At 45.4% G+C, this 17217-nt stretch overlaps 1 protein-coding gene across 6 annotated transcripts in view; it reads right to left on the bottom strand.

Annotated features, from left to right (window-relative positions):
• Positions 1-17217, bottom strand: part of ITGA9 (integrin subunit alpha 9) — a 354847-nt gene that overhangs the window by 122651 nt on the left and 214979 nt on the right. For all 6 annotated transcript variants that reach the window (XR_014822712.1, XM_021071658.2, XM_021071659.2 and 3 more), the window contains exon 18: positions 4879-5029. Coding sequence is in view for 5 of the 6 variants with exons in the window: in XM_021071658.2 (XP_020927317.1) it covers positions 4879-5029 (151 nt within the window). In the remaining variant the exon portion in view is untranslated. The remainder of the gene's footprint in view (positions 1-4878; positions 5030-17217) is intronic.

The following is a 17217-nucleotide window of genomic DNA, read 5'->3' as shown; positions in this document are numbered from 1 at the left end:
TGCTTCTTGCAATCACTGCAGAGTACAAATACTCCAGCATGCAAATAATTTTCCAACGTTATTAGTTTTAATAATTCATAAAACACCCAATTTTCATTGCAGCACTATTTATACTACCAAGACATGGAAAAAACCTAAGTGTCAGAGGATTGGATAAAGAAAATGTGGTACTTATACCCCATGGAATATTACTAAGCCATAAAAAGAATGAAATAATGCCATTTACAGCTACATGGTTGGACCCAGAGGTTATCAGACTAAGCAAAGTCAGACAGAAAGACAGATATCCTATAAGATCTCTTACACATGTAATCTAAAAAATGATGTAAATGAACTTATTTACAAAATGAAAATAGATTCACAAACACAGAAAATAAAATTACCAAAAGGGAGAATGGTGGGCGGGGCAGGGAGGATAAATTAGGAGTTTGGCATTAGCAGATATACACGACTATATAGAAAATAGATAACCAACAAAGAGGGTTGGTTAGCACAGGGAGCTACATTCAATACCCTGTAGTAACCTGCAACGGAGAAGCATCTGAAAAAGAACGTATAACAATCACTTTACTAAGCAATGAAACTAACCCAACATTATAAATTAACCATAAAAGGGTACAAAAATTGTGTGAACACACTACACTTGGGTTGACCCTCTCCAGTTCCCTCCTTCCCTTCAACACACAGTCACACCTCAAGCCCCCAAACTCCAGTCTCCGGCTGGCTTATCTGCTACCCAGGGGTGGACATGAAATGCCATCACGGCTGCAGACAGACTACCAGAAATCCAGATCCATGTGCCAAACATGGAGGCAAAACAATGGGACTGGAACATGTGGAAAACAGCTAAGCAGGAGGTCATGATCGGTGGCCTACAGGCTGGATGTGGTCAGCGGACATGTTTTCTTTGGCCCTCACAATGTTCAGAGGATATTTTAATTAGCTGCCAAAGCCATGAGATTTCACAGAAAAATGTGGATTTCTGGCTTTTGTTGAAAAATAGGAAGTCTGGCAAACTGGCTCTCACTCCCACCTGGCAACCAGGGACCGTCCCTGGGCGTTGGCTGCCTTCTGTGGAGGAGGCTGGAATCCCCCATTTTCCCATAGTCTCCACTGCTTCCTACTGTCCCACACCTGGTCCCTATTCATAACACCTGCCTGGCTCTGCTCCTGCAGACTGTTATATGTGCACCGTTAGAACCCAGTAAGTTCTATGAGGTCAACTTACAAACCTCTGGAAGCCGAGAGATGAAGAGCTCAGGCTGGAGGTGCTGGTGAGCCCTACCCAGACGGGTGTGCACCTTGGTGGGTACCCCAGCCCACTTCCAGATGCCAAGGTCCGTTTCTCTGTGCCTGACAGCACTATTCCAGCACTGTGTCCTTGCTCTGGCCACACACATTACACAACTTTAGCACTGGGGAATGAACACTATGAGAAGCTTTCCACCACTGACTCTCTGGGAGGGGATCGAAACCCCCAACTCCCTGACCCCTGAGGCTTGTGTTACATGCTGCCTTCCAGAGTCACCCTGAGATGAAGACCCATCACCTACTATGGCAGCTGCTGTGAAAATATCCTCTTCACTAGCGGCCTCTCCCTGCCTGTTATCACCTCACCTCCTTCCCCGTGTTTCCTGCCCCTCCCCAGTAAACGAATTGCCCTCAATTCTCTGCTTCCAGGTCAGCAGTGTCTGGGAGACCCAAACCAAGACTTCACGCTGTGGAGAAAAGCCTGCATCAGAGGCCTGCCTCGTTTTCTCTTCTCTCCCTGCGTGGCCTCCTCTAACTCCCTGGCAAGCTGCCGTGTGCTCTTTGTACCCGAGGTCAGCTAAGAGCATTCCTGCACCTGCTTGAAACTTACGCCATGCGCCTGCGGTGTTTCCACGTGTGCATAGCGGTCAATACCAGTTGTACTCATGATCCCAGTCCTTTCCTTTGAGTTTCTCTCTTTCGGTCACGTGAGGCATTCGTGTGTGCAGGAGTCCTCCCTGACAAGCAACCTCAGCATAGATCGAGTAGGTAGCAGCAGCCCTCCTAAAATACCCTGAGGTCACCCTGCACGAGAACAGTACTGGTCCTTTGTCCCATATGGACAGCCTCTTTCCATCTTCCTGGATTCCTCTGTCCCTACCTCCTCTGCCCTCCTCTTCTGTCTCATTCACGCTGTAAGCCCAGCTCTTGTCTTCACCTCCCAAATAAATTGGCCCACCTTCCCACCCCTACCCCCCCCACACACACCTACCTGAGCTCTGCAACACTGGTACCAGCCGACACTAACTCCATAGAGGCCCATCCGTCTACCCCAAGCACTGATGCAGGAATTCTGTCCAACCTGAGACTAGGTGTTACAGTAACGACTTGCTTCACCTTGTCATCTCTGTGCTTCTCAGCATCTCTACAGAGCAGCTGGCATCTTATACTTTCATAGCTGGCTGACATGCCTTTCACCCTATTAGGCTGTGAGCTCCCTGGGAGCAGGGACCAGCTCTTACTCATCTTTATGTTTCTCAGCAGCTGGTATAGTCCCTGGCACCTAGCAGGTGCTTTATCACTGCTATCCAGACAAATCCATTCCTGTTCCACAGATACAAGAAGGGCCAAACCCCTATGTGCCAAGTAACCACAATTTGACTTTATTTTGACTCCAGCATCATAAGGGTATCCCAGTCAGGAAGGCACCATTCACATTGTGTTCTATGGCACTGTGTCCTGGTGGGGGGGGGGGGGTCCCTCACATAGAGCCCAGTGTGAATGTGACCCTGAAGCTGTGTGATGCAGTGATCTTCCAAACCATGTTTTATCCATTCCTCCTTATTCTCTAACTGTACGTACCTTTCCCGACCCTAGCCCCTAAGAGATCCCTCCCATGGCTCCACAGAAGGCCATGATACGGCCACTACATGCTGTGCTCCAGCTGGACAGCCCATACCAGCCAGCCAACCAGCTGGCAGCCCCAACACATCAAGTCCTATTTTTTAGTGTTTTCATGCGAACTTTATGTAGGCAAGAGAAAAGTCAGTAGATGGCCACCCAGGTGCAGCCCTCATTTTTGTTTTTGTCATTTATTTTTAAAATATTTATTTATTTATTTCTGTATGCAGCATGTACTGGCTTGATGTGGGTTCTAGGTCCCCAGTCAGGGAAAGAACCAGGTCTACAGCAGTGCAAGTGCTGAGCCCTAACCACTAGACCACCAGGGAACTCCCATGCAGCCCACATTTGTAGAAGCAGTCTTCCCATTAAAAAAAGGAACTAAAACACATCTATGAAAGGAGCATCTCACGAGCTAGAAAAATCTCAGGTGATACATATATTTGTTTTGTCTTTTTTTTTTTTAGGGCTGCACCTGTGGCATATGGAGGTTCCCAGGCTCCATACAAAGGTTCCCAGGGTCGAATCATAGCGGTAGCTGTTGGCCTACACCACAGCCACAGCCACAGCAAGGCGGGATCCAAGCCACACCTACAATGTACACCACAGCTCATGGCAAGGCCAGATCCTTAACCCACTAAATGAGGCCAGGGATTGAACCCCGTGTCCTCATGGATACTAGTTAGATTCATTACTGCTGAGCCACAATGGGAACTCAAGTGATATTTTTTGTTCAATCTCAGAAATTAATATCTTGCTAATTGTGTGCAATCTTGTATGCGCCAGAGACTGGAGACCTTGGATTCAGGGTCTGGGTCCTGAGTTACTTTGTGACTTTAGACAAGAGGGATAACCTACATGACAAAAGAATCTGAAAAAATATATATATATACATATAAATATATATATATATAAGTGAATCACTTTGCTATAAATCTGAAACTCACATTATAAATCAGCTACACTTCAATAAAAAAAGAATAGATGCCCCCCCCCAAAAGACAGCTGGCCATCCAGCCATCCACCCACCTAGCCATCCACTCACATCACCTGTGCAGCCAGGTGAGGGGCCTACATAGGTGACACCTGAGATGAGATGCCAGGTTTCAGCTCATTAAACACTATGGGGGAGGGGTATTCCTGGGTAAAGGCAACTTCAGTAATAAATTACAAGTGGACTCAAGTCTGAATGTGAGGGATGGTAAAGGAGACTGGGACAGAGGGGAGGCAGGAAGGGCGGGGCAGGCAAGGATGACCCAGCCACATCCTCTCAGTTACTACAGAGCTGGGTTCCAACTCCTTTTTCCTTTCTCAGTCATGGTATTTATTAATACTTATTTTCTGGCCACACCCACAGCACACAGAAGTTCCTGGGCCAGGGACTGAACCTGAGCCACCCTGGTGGTCCGAGCCACAGCAGTGACACCAGATCCCCAATTTTAAGGACATCAGGAAATTCCTCAGTCATGATATTTGAACTTTAATCATTCGAATAAATTAATTCATTCCAAAATACTCAATTTATGAAATAATTTGATTTCCTAAACTCATCAAAATATTCTGGGAATAAATCAGTATGCCAAAGTACAGACAGATGTTCATGACTTGCTAATGGAAAACATCCAGGGCACCAACGGTGATAATGTGTGATAAACAGTGATCTGGTCTCATCTCTGAACTGGTTTTTCACCACAACTACGAGAATTCTCTAGAACATGTACATGCTGGAGATGATGACGGTATCACCACAGAGAAGGGACCAGACACACAACCTTGTGGAGAGGGTTTCACAAGAGAAGAGAGATGAGAGGCAGTCTGAGATACAGACATTGCACTGATGCGCTGCAGGCATTTACGGTTTCCTCTTTGACTTTATCAACATGCTTTCAAGGTCCAGGAGGAAAAAAATCCTAACAATTGCAAATGATCCTCCACATCAAGGAACAGTCTCTGCAGGATACCTTCAAGATTCCAAGCTATGATGAAAGTCAGCAAATACCTTCTTACCTTCTGCCACATGTTGATGAAGAAGAGCTCCCGGGAAACGTTGAAGGATACGTTGGCATCATAGGCATCGTCCCCGAGGTTGGAGATGGAGATGTTTAGGGATATGTTCTTCACAGCCCCAAGGGCTAGATACGGGGTTTTTTCATCAATGCTGCAATGAAAAATGGGCAGCAATGAATGTCCTAAAGCTGTCAGTACTATAACATGAGGTGTCGGGGGGTAACTAAGAGGAGGGGGCAGAACCTCCATTGGGGTCAGAACTACAAGTCCCAGGAACCCCACTAACTAGCCATGCACCCTGGGGCAATCAATCAGCTTTCACAGGCCTCAGCTTCCTCATCTAAGCACGATCGCTCTGTGGTCCTGTGTGGCCTAACTCACTAGGCTGTTCTGTGGCTCATGTGACATCTAGTACCTCCAACTTGAAAATGCATAAGATTTAATAATCTTTGCATGGAATTCAGTCCCACAGTAATTCACTCAAGCTTTTCTGAGCACCTACTACAGCAGCTGTCACTACTCTCTGTGCTAGAGAAAGCAGGGAACTTAAGAGCTCCTGCCTTCAGGGGACAGAGAACACATGCACAGAGAAGCAAACATACAGGTGAGATTGTGATAAGAGCAATGGAGGAAACTTACAAAGGATAAGAAGGATTGAGGGCACCAGGAAAGGGAGTGGGGTGAAATTTTATTTTATTTTTTAATTTTATTTATTTATTTTTGGCCATGTCCGCAGCATGCGGAAATTCGCAGGCCAGGGATCAAACCTGTGCCACAGCAGTGACCCTAGCCACAGCACTGACAATGCCAGATCCTTAACCCACTGAGCCACCAGGAAATTCCTCTGCCTCCCTTTAAAATCCAGAAGCAGCTTATTAGACTTCCAACCCTTTGCAACCCAGGGATTAAACATTTGCCATAGCAGTGACCAGAGCCACGACAGTGACAACAAGGGATCCTACTGGTAGGCCACCAGGAAACTCTTGGGTGTAATTTTAAAGTAGCTGGTCAGGGAAGCTTCACTGATGAAGTGACCTCTTAGGACTAGCCAGAAGGAAAAAACAGGGTAAGGTACACAGATATCTGATCATAAGCAAAGGAAAATTCATACCTGGTGTGTGTGTAGCTGGGGAGGAGTGAGCGAGAGAAAGTGGGAGGAAACAGGTTTAGCGATGAAGGGAGCGGGGCAGGTAGACCATGCAGGGCACTGCGGGCCATCATGAGGACCTTGGCTTGCCTCGGAAATGAGAGCTCCTGTAGGGCTCTGGGCAGGGCGTGGCGTGACCTGACTTCCACGTTTAAAGGCTCACACTGGTTGTGATGTGAAGAGTCTGGAGTAAGTGCTTGGGGGTCAGGGGTCAGGGGAGCAGAGAGCCTGGTTAGGAGGTTCTTATAATAACCCAGGTGTAAGAAGATGGCAGCCATGACCACAGGGGTGGTGATAAGAAGGTCTTATTTTGGATGTGTTTCAAAGGTTGTGCCTTTGAACAATTTTGCTCATGGGTTGACTGGATGAGGGGTGTTAGGGAAAGAGAGAAGTCCAGGATGGCTGCAAGGATGTTGATTCAACAACTGGAAAGGAGGAGTTGCCACTTATGGACATGGAAAAGACCATGGATATATAGAAAGTCAGCAGAGAACATCCAAATGCCTATTGGATTCTTCAGAAGAGTCGCTGAGACAGCTGGATGCCAGGGTCTAGAGTTGGAGGAGGGGTTGGGGGTCAGGGCTGGAGATACGCCTTTGGGGTAGACAAGAAATGATCACTAAGTAGATGCATGTGAGTAGAGAAGGGATCTCATGCTTAGGAGTTGAACAGGAGGAGGAACCAGCAAAGGAGACTGAACAAGAGTGGCTCAGTAGACAGGAGGGAAACCAAGAAAGATGGTATCCAAACAACCACATGCTCTAAGAAAGGAGTGATCAGTTTCGTCAAATGTGGCAAACTGACGTGAAGAATTAGAACTGGCCACTGGTGTTAAAACCATCTGGAGGTCATTGGTTATCTGGATAAGAAGTGCTTAAGTGCAGTGATGGGGATGAAGGCTTGATTGGAGGAGCTGCTATAAGAGAGGTAGGAGGGGAAATGGAAACAGTGAGCACAGCCAGCTCTTTGGAGATTTTCTGTAAAGGCAAGCAGAGAAATGGAATGATAGCTGGTGGTGGAATGAGTTCAGGAGAATTTTTTTTTTCTTTTCAGATGGGAATTATCATAGCGTATTTACATGACCATGGGAAAGATCTACTAGAGAGGGGCAATTAATGAAGACATGACACAGGGCACAATTTCTGGATGGCCTGATGAACCACCAGAGGGACTGGCCTCAGCTGGTATCAAGGAGAAAGTGGAGAGCATGACCCAAATGCATTAGAAGATGGGGGGGGGGAACAAATGAAGTTCCCCTGTGACTGCTTCCATTCTGCAGTGAAACAGAAGCAGCATCAAAGACTGGGGAGGCAGAGGAGGAAGGAATGTTGAAGGGTGAGGAGATGGAGGAATATGGCAGCTCAGGAGAGTGGGGGAGTGAATGGATCGTCAACGGGATGATGACGGGGATGAGGGCAATGGTGGTGAGGAGGAGGATGACGGTGAAGATGCATAAGAAGGATTATTCTTATATGATGTCAGCTTTGGACAAAATAAATCCACGATTTATTAACTGCCAACCAGTTAATGGCAGATGTGATTGAGCCTATGAGGGTTTGAGTAATGGACGTTATTTTGGGCCACTCAGCATCCAGACACCTTCCTATCTGGGCTAATCTCCAGATAGGTGGGTAGGGCACATCAGCAGAAAGGGGCAGATCCTCCCCCTCCCCTTCTCTTGGCCGACAAGTGTGGACACCTGACTAAGTGCAGTCATGTGATCTCAGGATGATCAAGTGGCCTCAGTTGTGGGGGACAGATGCTGCTGACAGTGGTTATGAATTTTAAGGGCTTCCTAAGGACACCAGAGCCTTCTGAGATCATCTCAGGTGGTTACATAGGAGTTGAGAGGCCAGAGGTGGCATTCTGGACTAAGCCTTCCTCTTCTTCCTGCTGATGCTCTGAACCAGACCATATTCTTCCAATAAGTTCTTGTTTCCACTTAAATTAACAAGACCATGTTTATTGCTGTTTGAAACCATTAATACAGCATGAAAGGAAACTCTCCAAAAATCTCAGTAAGCTATAATGCTTTGAAATATGGGTTTCTGCAGGGAGGAATCATCATTATCCATCCATGAAGAGAAGACCTCACTTTCCTGCATGCCTGGCATGTCAACAAGAATAACATGTGCAGTGAGAGATCTGATGGCCTTGCTCTTGGAAGCCAGAGCTCAGAGGATCCAAAAAAGATGTAAAAAATTAACTTGGAGAAAAGTTTCAAATTCTTGAATGGCCTCCAACAAATTAGGATCCTGACCTCAAGCTATTGTGGCCATTATTTATTATTGTTGGCCATTTTCATTTTAAACAATTGATGGGCTATTTCTGTCCTCCTGTTTGCTTTTGTAAGATTAAAGGAGTAATCCTCAGGCCTTGAAGAGTTATGAGAGAGTGTTAGCTTTGCCTTATCTCGAGAAGGAATTGCATAAGCACCCACAAGTAGCCTCAGAGAGTATCTGCAGTTTCCAAATGGAATATTGAGCAGAGAGACAAGACAGAAAAGCACAGGACTGTGGGGGAGGGGCTGCTTCCTCATTCCAGTTTTGTTGTTCCTGGGATCAGTCTTCTTCTCTTGCGTGTAAATGGCAGGTCAGGGATGTCCAACCTTCTGCCAGCCCCTAAAGCTTGGGCCTCTGTCACTTAATCATGCAACAAGGTCACCGCCAGGGTTTCAAAGTCAAGTGATGCAAACATGGCTCTAGGATTAAGGGAAGCCAGGCACCTTCCGGGGCTGAAAGTGAACTCAGACATTTGACAAAAGAAGCCTCAAAGCTGTTTTCACTCTTTCTCCACTTCTAAAAATCCATGTGCAAAATAGGACATCTCTGCCTCCAAAGTTATTTTTAGAAATGAAATGAAGTATTTGCCTGGTGCTGGGGACTTTCAAACACGTTGTCCTGAAACCTACAACAGCATGAACCGTTCCTGATATTGGTCCCATTTTTAGAGATGAGGAAATCAAGATGCAGGGCGATAAGGCAGCCGACTTGCTGGGCTTAGAACTCAGGGCCTCCTGTGCCTTCAAAGCCCGTCCCTTTCCACTGCAGCCCAAGTTCTCCAGAACCTTCCCTGCTACACCCCCCAGGAGGCCCTTTCTGGTCTCCCTTCTGGAGGAAATAAGTTTCTCCATTTTGATCTTCTCTAGCCTCAGGGCAACACCAGCCCATCATGGCATTTCCCAAGGTTGTGATGATACATTTATTTGTGTGGCTATTTGATTAAGGATGGTCTCTCCCTCCACTAGGATCGAGGCACCAGGGGGCGGGTCTGGGTTTGCTCATCATGGAGCCCCCAGGGATGGAATGATAACTGGCACATATCAGGTGCTCAACAAACCCCTGCTGAATGAATGAATGAATGAATGGCATTCATGACACCCCATAACAGATCACCAGTTCGACCTTCACAATTAGAGGTGAAGATGCTAAGCCCCCCAGAGGGGAGCCCACATTGATCAAAGTCACTTGGCTAAGGAGGGGCTGAGCTGGAGCTGGTACCAAACTTCCTTTTAGATGAAGGCTGTCTGAGCCACAGCTCTTATATAAACTCCACTTTGGTCAGGAAGGGCTTTGGCAAGAAATGTCTTTTGATGACATCTGGGGAAAAAAAAAAAAAAAAAAAAAAAAGGATCCCACAAAGACCAGTGTCTCAGATAGGACTGCTACAAGAAAAAAATGATGAGGCACAGTGTTTTGGGGCCAAACATTCCATGGGTGCTTACTGATTTATTGAAAAACAATCTTTCTAATTTTCAAGGTATTTTACTCTCTGAGAAATTTTCCCATTAATTCTAATTAGCCTGTGCAGTCTTTTAAGTGGGTCAGATGTCTGCGTACACCAATGACTCTGGTGTACTTTTATATGAAAAGCATGATTGGTCATTAACATAAGGGACAAAGTGTAGTTTCTCTAAAGCTTATTTTACAGCACACATACAGCCTGCTGGAAACACAGACAACATGCCGGGTTTATATTTAAGTATAGCACCAACTCATTCAACAAATGTCAGATGCTGCTACTGATGTTTTGGTAGCTTGATGGGGCCTGAGGATCACTGTAGAACCTGATTCTGACTCCACTCATCACCATATATTAAAAGTACACAGCATTCAAAGTTCCTTATTGGGTTAATGCAATACATACCCATATCAAATCACCATATACTAAACCACAAAAAGCCACTAAAGCAAATTATTCCCTTTCTACCATCACAGAAACAGTTTTATGCAGATAAATTTTTTTGAGAAGATGCCAAGGAAAGAAATCAAAGTAGCTGAATGAGGAGTTCCTGTTGTGGCTCAATGGAAATGAATCTGACTAGCATCCTTCCTCATCCATGAGGATGCAGGTTCGATCTCTGGCCTCGCTCAGTGGGTTAAGGATCTGGCCTTGCTGTGAGCTCTGGTGTAGGTCGCAGATGAAGCCCAGGTTTGGCATTGCTGTGGCTGTGGCATAGGCCAGAGGCTACAGCTCCAATTCGACCCCTAGCCTGGAAACCTCCATATGCTGATGATGCAGACCTAAAAAGACCCAAAAAAAAAAAAAAAAAAGGCAGCTGTATTGTGTTTAATTAGATCATATTACACTCTCCTTAAATCTTTTTTTTTTTTTTTTTTTGTCTTTTTGCCTTTTCTTGGGCCGCTCCTGTGGCATATGGAGGTTCCCAGGCTAGGGGTCGAATCAGAGCTGTAGCTGCCGGCCTACACCACAGCCACAGCAACGCGGGATCCGAGCCAAGTCTGCAACCTACACCACTGCTCACGGCAACGCCGGATCATTAACCCACTGAGCAAGGGCAGGGATCCATCCCGCAACCTCATGGTTCCCAGTCGGATTCATTAACCACTGCGCCACGACGGGAACTCCCCTTAAATCTTAAAGATATAAACCAGACCTTACTTGTATAACTTGTGGTTATAACCTATCTTCATAAAATATAGTGCTTTCATTTTCTTTAGCTGCTAGCTTAAATTTAGCCTGAGTGAAGGATGCTAAGACAGCAATTAATCAAGCACATTCTAGTCAACTGCATTTCAGTTTACAAAACTTCCTGTTACACCATTACTTTGCTCGCCATTATATCTGTGAATCACAACTGTTTTGATGATGACAACTAGGGATACTAGCATAAGGATGGCCAAATTCACCTCTTCTTCCTTTCTCGCCTTCCTCCTTCCATCCATCCTCCCTTCTCGTCATTTATCCATCTATCCATCTAGCACTTTTTACAACTACCTTCTCAACTTAGGCACCAGGGATACAGGTCCCAGCCCTCAAGGACTTCACAGTCCAGTGGAGGAAACGAACATGTGAGACACAAACTGATGTCAACATATACTAAGTACTGACTCTTAGGGATAAGGAAACATCTTTATGAGACCCCTTAAGCAAGAAAGGATGAGGAAGGGATCCTGCAGCAAGTGGGGGTAGGGGAGGGCCATGGGGGATAGTAGGCAGGGTATTATCAAGGAAGTGAACCAGGAATCCTTCAATTAATGGAATGATAGCCCTGTCAATAAAAATGTGGCTAAGATGGCTGTACACACACACACACTCCCTAGTTTTTCCATTTATGGAAATCATATTTTAAAAAATTGTGAAGCAGAACATATTCTCCCACAGGAGAAATGTCAAAATTGGACACCGCATTCCTGAGTAAGGACCCAGCATCCAACCAATCACAGACATCCTCAACAATGTGCCGTAAAAGCAATGGCATAAATGATAGCCCCTGCCATTTAAAGTCATAAACAATGCTTCCTATTCTTAAAAATGGGCAGATATTGTAAAATCTGAAATGGAATGTGACAGCTGGATGGGGGCTCATATGAGTCATCATTTTGCAGATGAAAGCCAGAACGGACCACTTCCCTGAGGCGGCCCTCCTAACCCCTGCACCAGTGGTCCTTCCTCAGTTTCTGTCGCTCCCAAAGTACATAAAAATACAACTCAATGGTGTGAGAGTTCCATAAAACTTGTTTGGGTGTAATGAGACAAGAAGTGAAACTGGGGGTGACTTCTTAACATTTAGAAATATCTAGAATTTCGGGAGGTATCCTCATCTCTTTACCAAAGCTATTATGAGTGTTAGTTTTTCCCTTGACAACTTTACTTGAAACTAGTGGAGGCTTTCAGGATTACTCCAGGTGCCTTTTACAGCTCTGCTGGGCAATCTCCTTCTTGGCACTTGGCAACTATCAGAGCTTTTCAACGATTAGTGCTTAAAATCACAAACATGAAAAACCACATAAAACCACAGTTGCTCATCTGATGTCTACCTGCAGAGGAAAGACAGAAAGCACCAAAAATAAACTGGTTATTGTGCAAAGGAGATACCTCACGAAACTGATAGGACAAGTCATGCTGAAGGAATAGATGTAGAATAAGATGCAAGAGAAATCCAGGGGGAAGAAATCACTGAAGATTGAGGTTATCACAAGAGGTTCCCTGAGAGATGGAGAATAATGAAAATCTTCTAGAATGAAGAGCGTATGGGGTGAGGGATGGGCAGACAAGTAGGAGGGACAGGCAGAGAAAAAACCCAACAGATAAAGGGATGGAGGTAACTCAGAAATAATGTGGAAAGAGGCAGGAAAAGGACATCCTTACCAATTAAGTGGGTAGGAGGCAAGTAGAATATGTAGGATGTGTCCAGATTCCCATGGACCCTGAATGTTAGAGTTTAGGGTGGATCCTCTAGGCCAGTGAACTTGAGTCACCAGTGCCAGGCGTGTTGCAAATGATTTGTTGACAAACAGTAAGGCACCAAAATGAAGGTATTACAAAACATAGTAGGCTGTGGTGGTTCTACTCCTGTTCCCCAGGGTCTTATCACCATAGCCTTCAAGGCTGCAATTCCACCTGCCAACATCTCCATCTTTTGCTGGAGGCTGTTTTCTGCAGGCCAGCTAAGTGCTTAAGTACTAAGCCCTTGACTTAGCAGCAGCCCTCAACCAACAACTAGCAAGAATTGGTGTATAATAACCCCAGCTCCCTCAGCTATTGAGTGAGACAACTCTGAAGGGCATGTTCTAGATCTGAGCTGCCAGACACTGGAGCCACTGGTCACATGTAGCTTTTGAGCACCTGAAATGTGGCAGGTCTGAATTAAGTGTAAAATACACACCAGATTTCTAAGACCTAATGCAATAAAATAAAATAGGATTTAAAAATCTCAGTCATTGTTTTAGTATTCATTATACATTTACATGATTTTTGGTATACTAAATAAAAATTGTCCACTTTAATTTTTCAGTGTGGCTACCAGAAAGCTTAAAATTGCCTATGTGGCTTGCATTTTATTTTTATTGGTCAGAACAGTTCCAGATTCTCATCAAACTCTAGGTATTTTACTTTTAACCTATAATATGATTGATCTGTACTTAATTTTCAATGGCGCCCATCTGCTTGTGTTACTTATAGAGGTCTAGGGAAAATAAATTGGGGTAAAAACTAAAATTGAGTATTTTGGTGGGGGGGCACATCTGCAGCATGTGGAAGTTCCCAGGGCAGGGAATGAACCCATGCCACAGCAATGACAATGCCAGATCCTTAACCTACTGAGCCACAATGGGAATTCCCCAAACTGAGTATTTAAAGAAAGAAAATTTATAACATTTAGCTCCTGAAACTCCCTTGCTTGTAAAATGATGTAAAAAATACTGCAAAATGGCCAAAAGGAAAAGGTGTCCCACATATGTACTTTTCTTCCCCAGAAAGTTATTTTGAGTTGTACCAAAATCTGATGCCCCAAGTTGTACCCCAGCAGGTGAACCTCACTGGTTACATGCAATGTGGTGAGAAAAGGAAGTGAGCCACGCAGCTCTGGTCCACAAGGAATGTCTCAACTCATCCATCTGGGCCACAAGGAAGAAGTGATGTGCTGACTCCCGTCGCTGGTTGAGGGCTGATGTAGAAATGGGAGGGCATCTATTCCCATCACCTCTGGCCTGCTACCCGTAAGCAGAGCAGGCAAAGAGACGCAGTTCCTGGAGCCGGATGCCAGGCCAGCACATAAGGGTAAAGGGAGCTGCTGGCACTGCCAGTGCCTGCAGTGGAGCCCTATACCAGCTTTATGACCTGTCGAGTGAGGCCTGATGTTGGCAATTCAGATCAGCTAATCCTGTTATCTCTGTGTGGAAGGGGCCAAGGCCTTGGAGGAACCCCACTCCACCCCTTGTGATCCACATCTGGTTCACTTTCCTTCCTGTACAACTGTCACAAGGATCCATCTCAAGGGCCACAGTCTCCCTTTCCTCCCACAGTTCCAGGAAGCACGGGTACGGGTGACTGAACTCACCCCTAAGCCAGGGCTGAAGGCCAGTGGTTTGCTGTTCTCGAGGCCTATGTCTGGCAACCGCTCTTAAAGGAAGGTATGCCTGCTGTGCAGGTTGTTAACTATATTGAATACTGTCCCTTCCCTAAGCCCGTTAAGGTAAGACTCACAGGATGCTACCCTTGCTGAATCCGAGGGTTTTAGATTTCTGAGCCCCCCCCCCCCCCAATTCGCTTTGGGGAGAATGCCTAGGGACTGATTTGAGGAGATACAGATGGCAGTGAGCACAAATTTTGGAGCCCATTTCTGGAGGGTATGCAGTCTCTATGGGACTGTCCTCGGCTTCCCAACCCAGGAAGGCAGCTGCTGATACCTCTAAGGCACAAGTGTTCCCACCACTTTGTCCTAGAGTGTCATTGTAGTGATGATTACTCTTCAGCCTCTGCTCACCTCTACAGGCTGGGAGCTTTCACACCCAAGCCTACTGCTGCTGGTGAGAGCTGTTCCAAAGCCCCTGGGATTGCTACTGAAGCATTTGCATTTAAAGAGCCAGAACAGAGGTCTCTTCCTCTGTGATACAGGCAATTCCTCTTCGGAGCAAATTAGTGATCTATACCAAACAATATAAAAACCCATTCTCAAACCCCCAATGGTTCTATGTCTCCAAAGAATAAAGCTGCCAAGACCAGCCTTTAGCGATATGCTGCCCGGGGACTGCCCTTACCACACCCTGTACACATGGAATAGTAGGAAGGCTAAGCCATGTCCAGGGGAGTCAATGAGAAAAATGTCTCCATGATAGAGGTGGGATAACATACCCATTTTTCTAAGATCAAAGTTTAGAGGTTATGGACTTCTAAAGCTGAAAAGGACTTTGGAACTGATTACAAACCAACCTCCTCCCAATTTCTCAGACAAGGACATTGAGTATTAAATAAAGTAAGTGGCTTAAGAACTTAGTTGGTACCTAGTGGTAGTGCCAGGATTCAAACCCACTGTTACCAGCCCAGGTCCAGCCAGGAGAACAGAGTCCACGCCAGACAGTTCACTAGAAGGGATTAAAATGGGGACGAGGTGAAAAGGTGCTAGAAGAGCAAATAAGAGGAGGTGAGGAAAACCAGCGATTAGAAACCACTATCACCCATAGAGCTGGAGGGACTGAGGGAGCTGCAATTGCCAAGAGGGGTTGAGCTATTGCCAGAGACGCTGCTTGTAGCGGGTGGAGCTAGGGAGAAATACCTTGACATTTCTCCTCTTCCCAACCTCTCACCAGTGCTTCCACTGACCAAACTTCACAAGAAGTCTGTTGCCAAAGGAGCCTGGGAAATGTAGTTTTCCAGAGTCAGGTCGCTATGAGCAGAACAAAGAAAGCAGATTAATGTACTATGTCTTTAGATTTGTAGTCCCTTGCTCTCAGCTTGTAATATGTTAGGAAAGTTATCCTTTCCTCAATTCTCATGTGATGGAACTCTGAACAAGGAAAACCTGAGTCCCAGCAAGGGACTACAAAGGGGTCAGTCCTCACAGAATGTTCCAGCTGCAAGCTCCAAAATTTCTCTCTCATACAAGGGTGCAAATTGTTTTTGTCTTACTGGCTTATTTTAATTAATTTTCTTAGTTACTTAGTTTAGTTTTATTGCTTAGGATCTTGGATTCCTGCAGATCTCACTGAAACTTCAAAGTACACAAGGTCCAAATACCAATTTTCACTGCTGTGAAAAATCACTACATTTCCCCGATTTTGAAGGTTCTAGCTTGGTGGCAAACATTTAGGAATTTATTTTATTAACCAAGACCACACAAAAAGGTATCACTTCTTTTTTTGGTAAAAACATTTTTTTGGTAAAAAAAAATCACCAGTGTCCAAAAAAGATAACCATACATAAAAGGTACAATTTTGAATATATTTAAGAAATCAAATCTAGCCTTGTTTTGTATTTTAATACACTCTCGAATGGAAGGAGCTGTTATTTTTGGTCGACTATTCATCCTGTACTGTGGTTATCCTACAGCTGGCCCCACACAAGCCCAGACCTCCAACAACCCCTGTGGTTTACAGTCTCATCCCAGAACTACCTGCTCTAACCCATGTGACCATCCTCATGCTGACCTGCTCCGGATCCTCACACTTCACATCCTACGACACATTTCACTTTGTTCAAAACTCAGTGCCTCATCTGGGACCCACCTGCTTGTCAGGTGTGCTCAACCTACATACCTCTGCCACCATTCAGCTTCTCCATCTGACTTCGGTTTCCCTGGATACACAACCCAGTTATCTGGCCGGGCTTCACCTGAATTCCTGGGTTGATGCACTTAGCTTGTCCCAGACTCCCACCAGAGCCTATCTGGGCATGTGTCTACTTTCAAATTCCCTTTGAAAAATCTAAACAGGGAGTTCCCTGGTGTCCAGTGGCTAGGAATTCATGCTTTCACCAATGAGGCCCAAGTTCAATCCCTGCTCTGGGAACTAAGATACCACATCAGGCTGCTGCATGCCGGCAGTAAAAACAAAAACAAACTTCTATTTAAAAAATTTAAACCGCATCAACCTACATTAATTAATTCTTACTTGCTTTATTTATTTATTTTACTTTTTAGGTCCATACTCCTCAGCACATGGAGGTTCCCAGGCTAGGGGTCGAATAGGAGCTACAGCTGCCGGCCTACATCACAACCACAGCAAGGCAGATCTGAGCCGTGTCTGTGACCTACACCACAGCTCACAGAAACTGCCAGATCCTTAACCCACTGATCGAGGCCAGTGATCAAACCCACATCCTCAGGGAGACTAGTCGGATTCATTTCTGCTGCACCATGTCAGGAACTCCCAACCTGCTTTTGCTTTAAAGCCAAAACTTTAACAAGCTTTAACATTCATACTGTTTATATCCCCCCGAACTACACAAACCAA

The sequence above is a fragment of the Sus scrofa genome, chromosome 13, assembly GCF_054392235.1.
Source record: "Sus scrofa isolate SSC_HxYL_T2T_F1_AM1 chromosome 13, Sscrofa_HxYL_maternal_Yorkshire_Landrace_v2.0, whole genome shotgun sequence".
Classification (NCBI taxonomy): domain Eukaryota; kingdom Metazoa; phylum Chordata; class Mammalia; order Artiodactyla; family Suidae; genus Sus; species Sus scrofa.
Note: the sequence above shows the minus strand (reverse complement) of the source record. Positions and strands in the feature narration are given on the sequence as shown.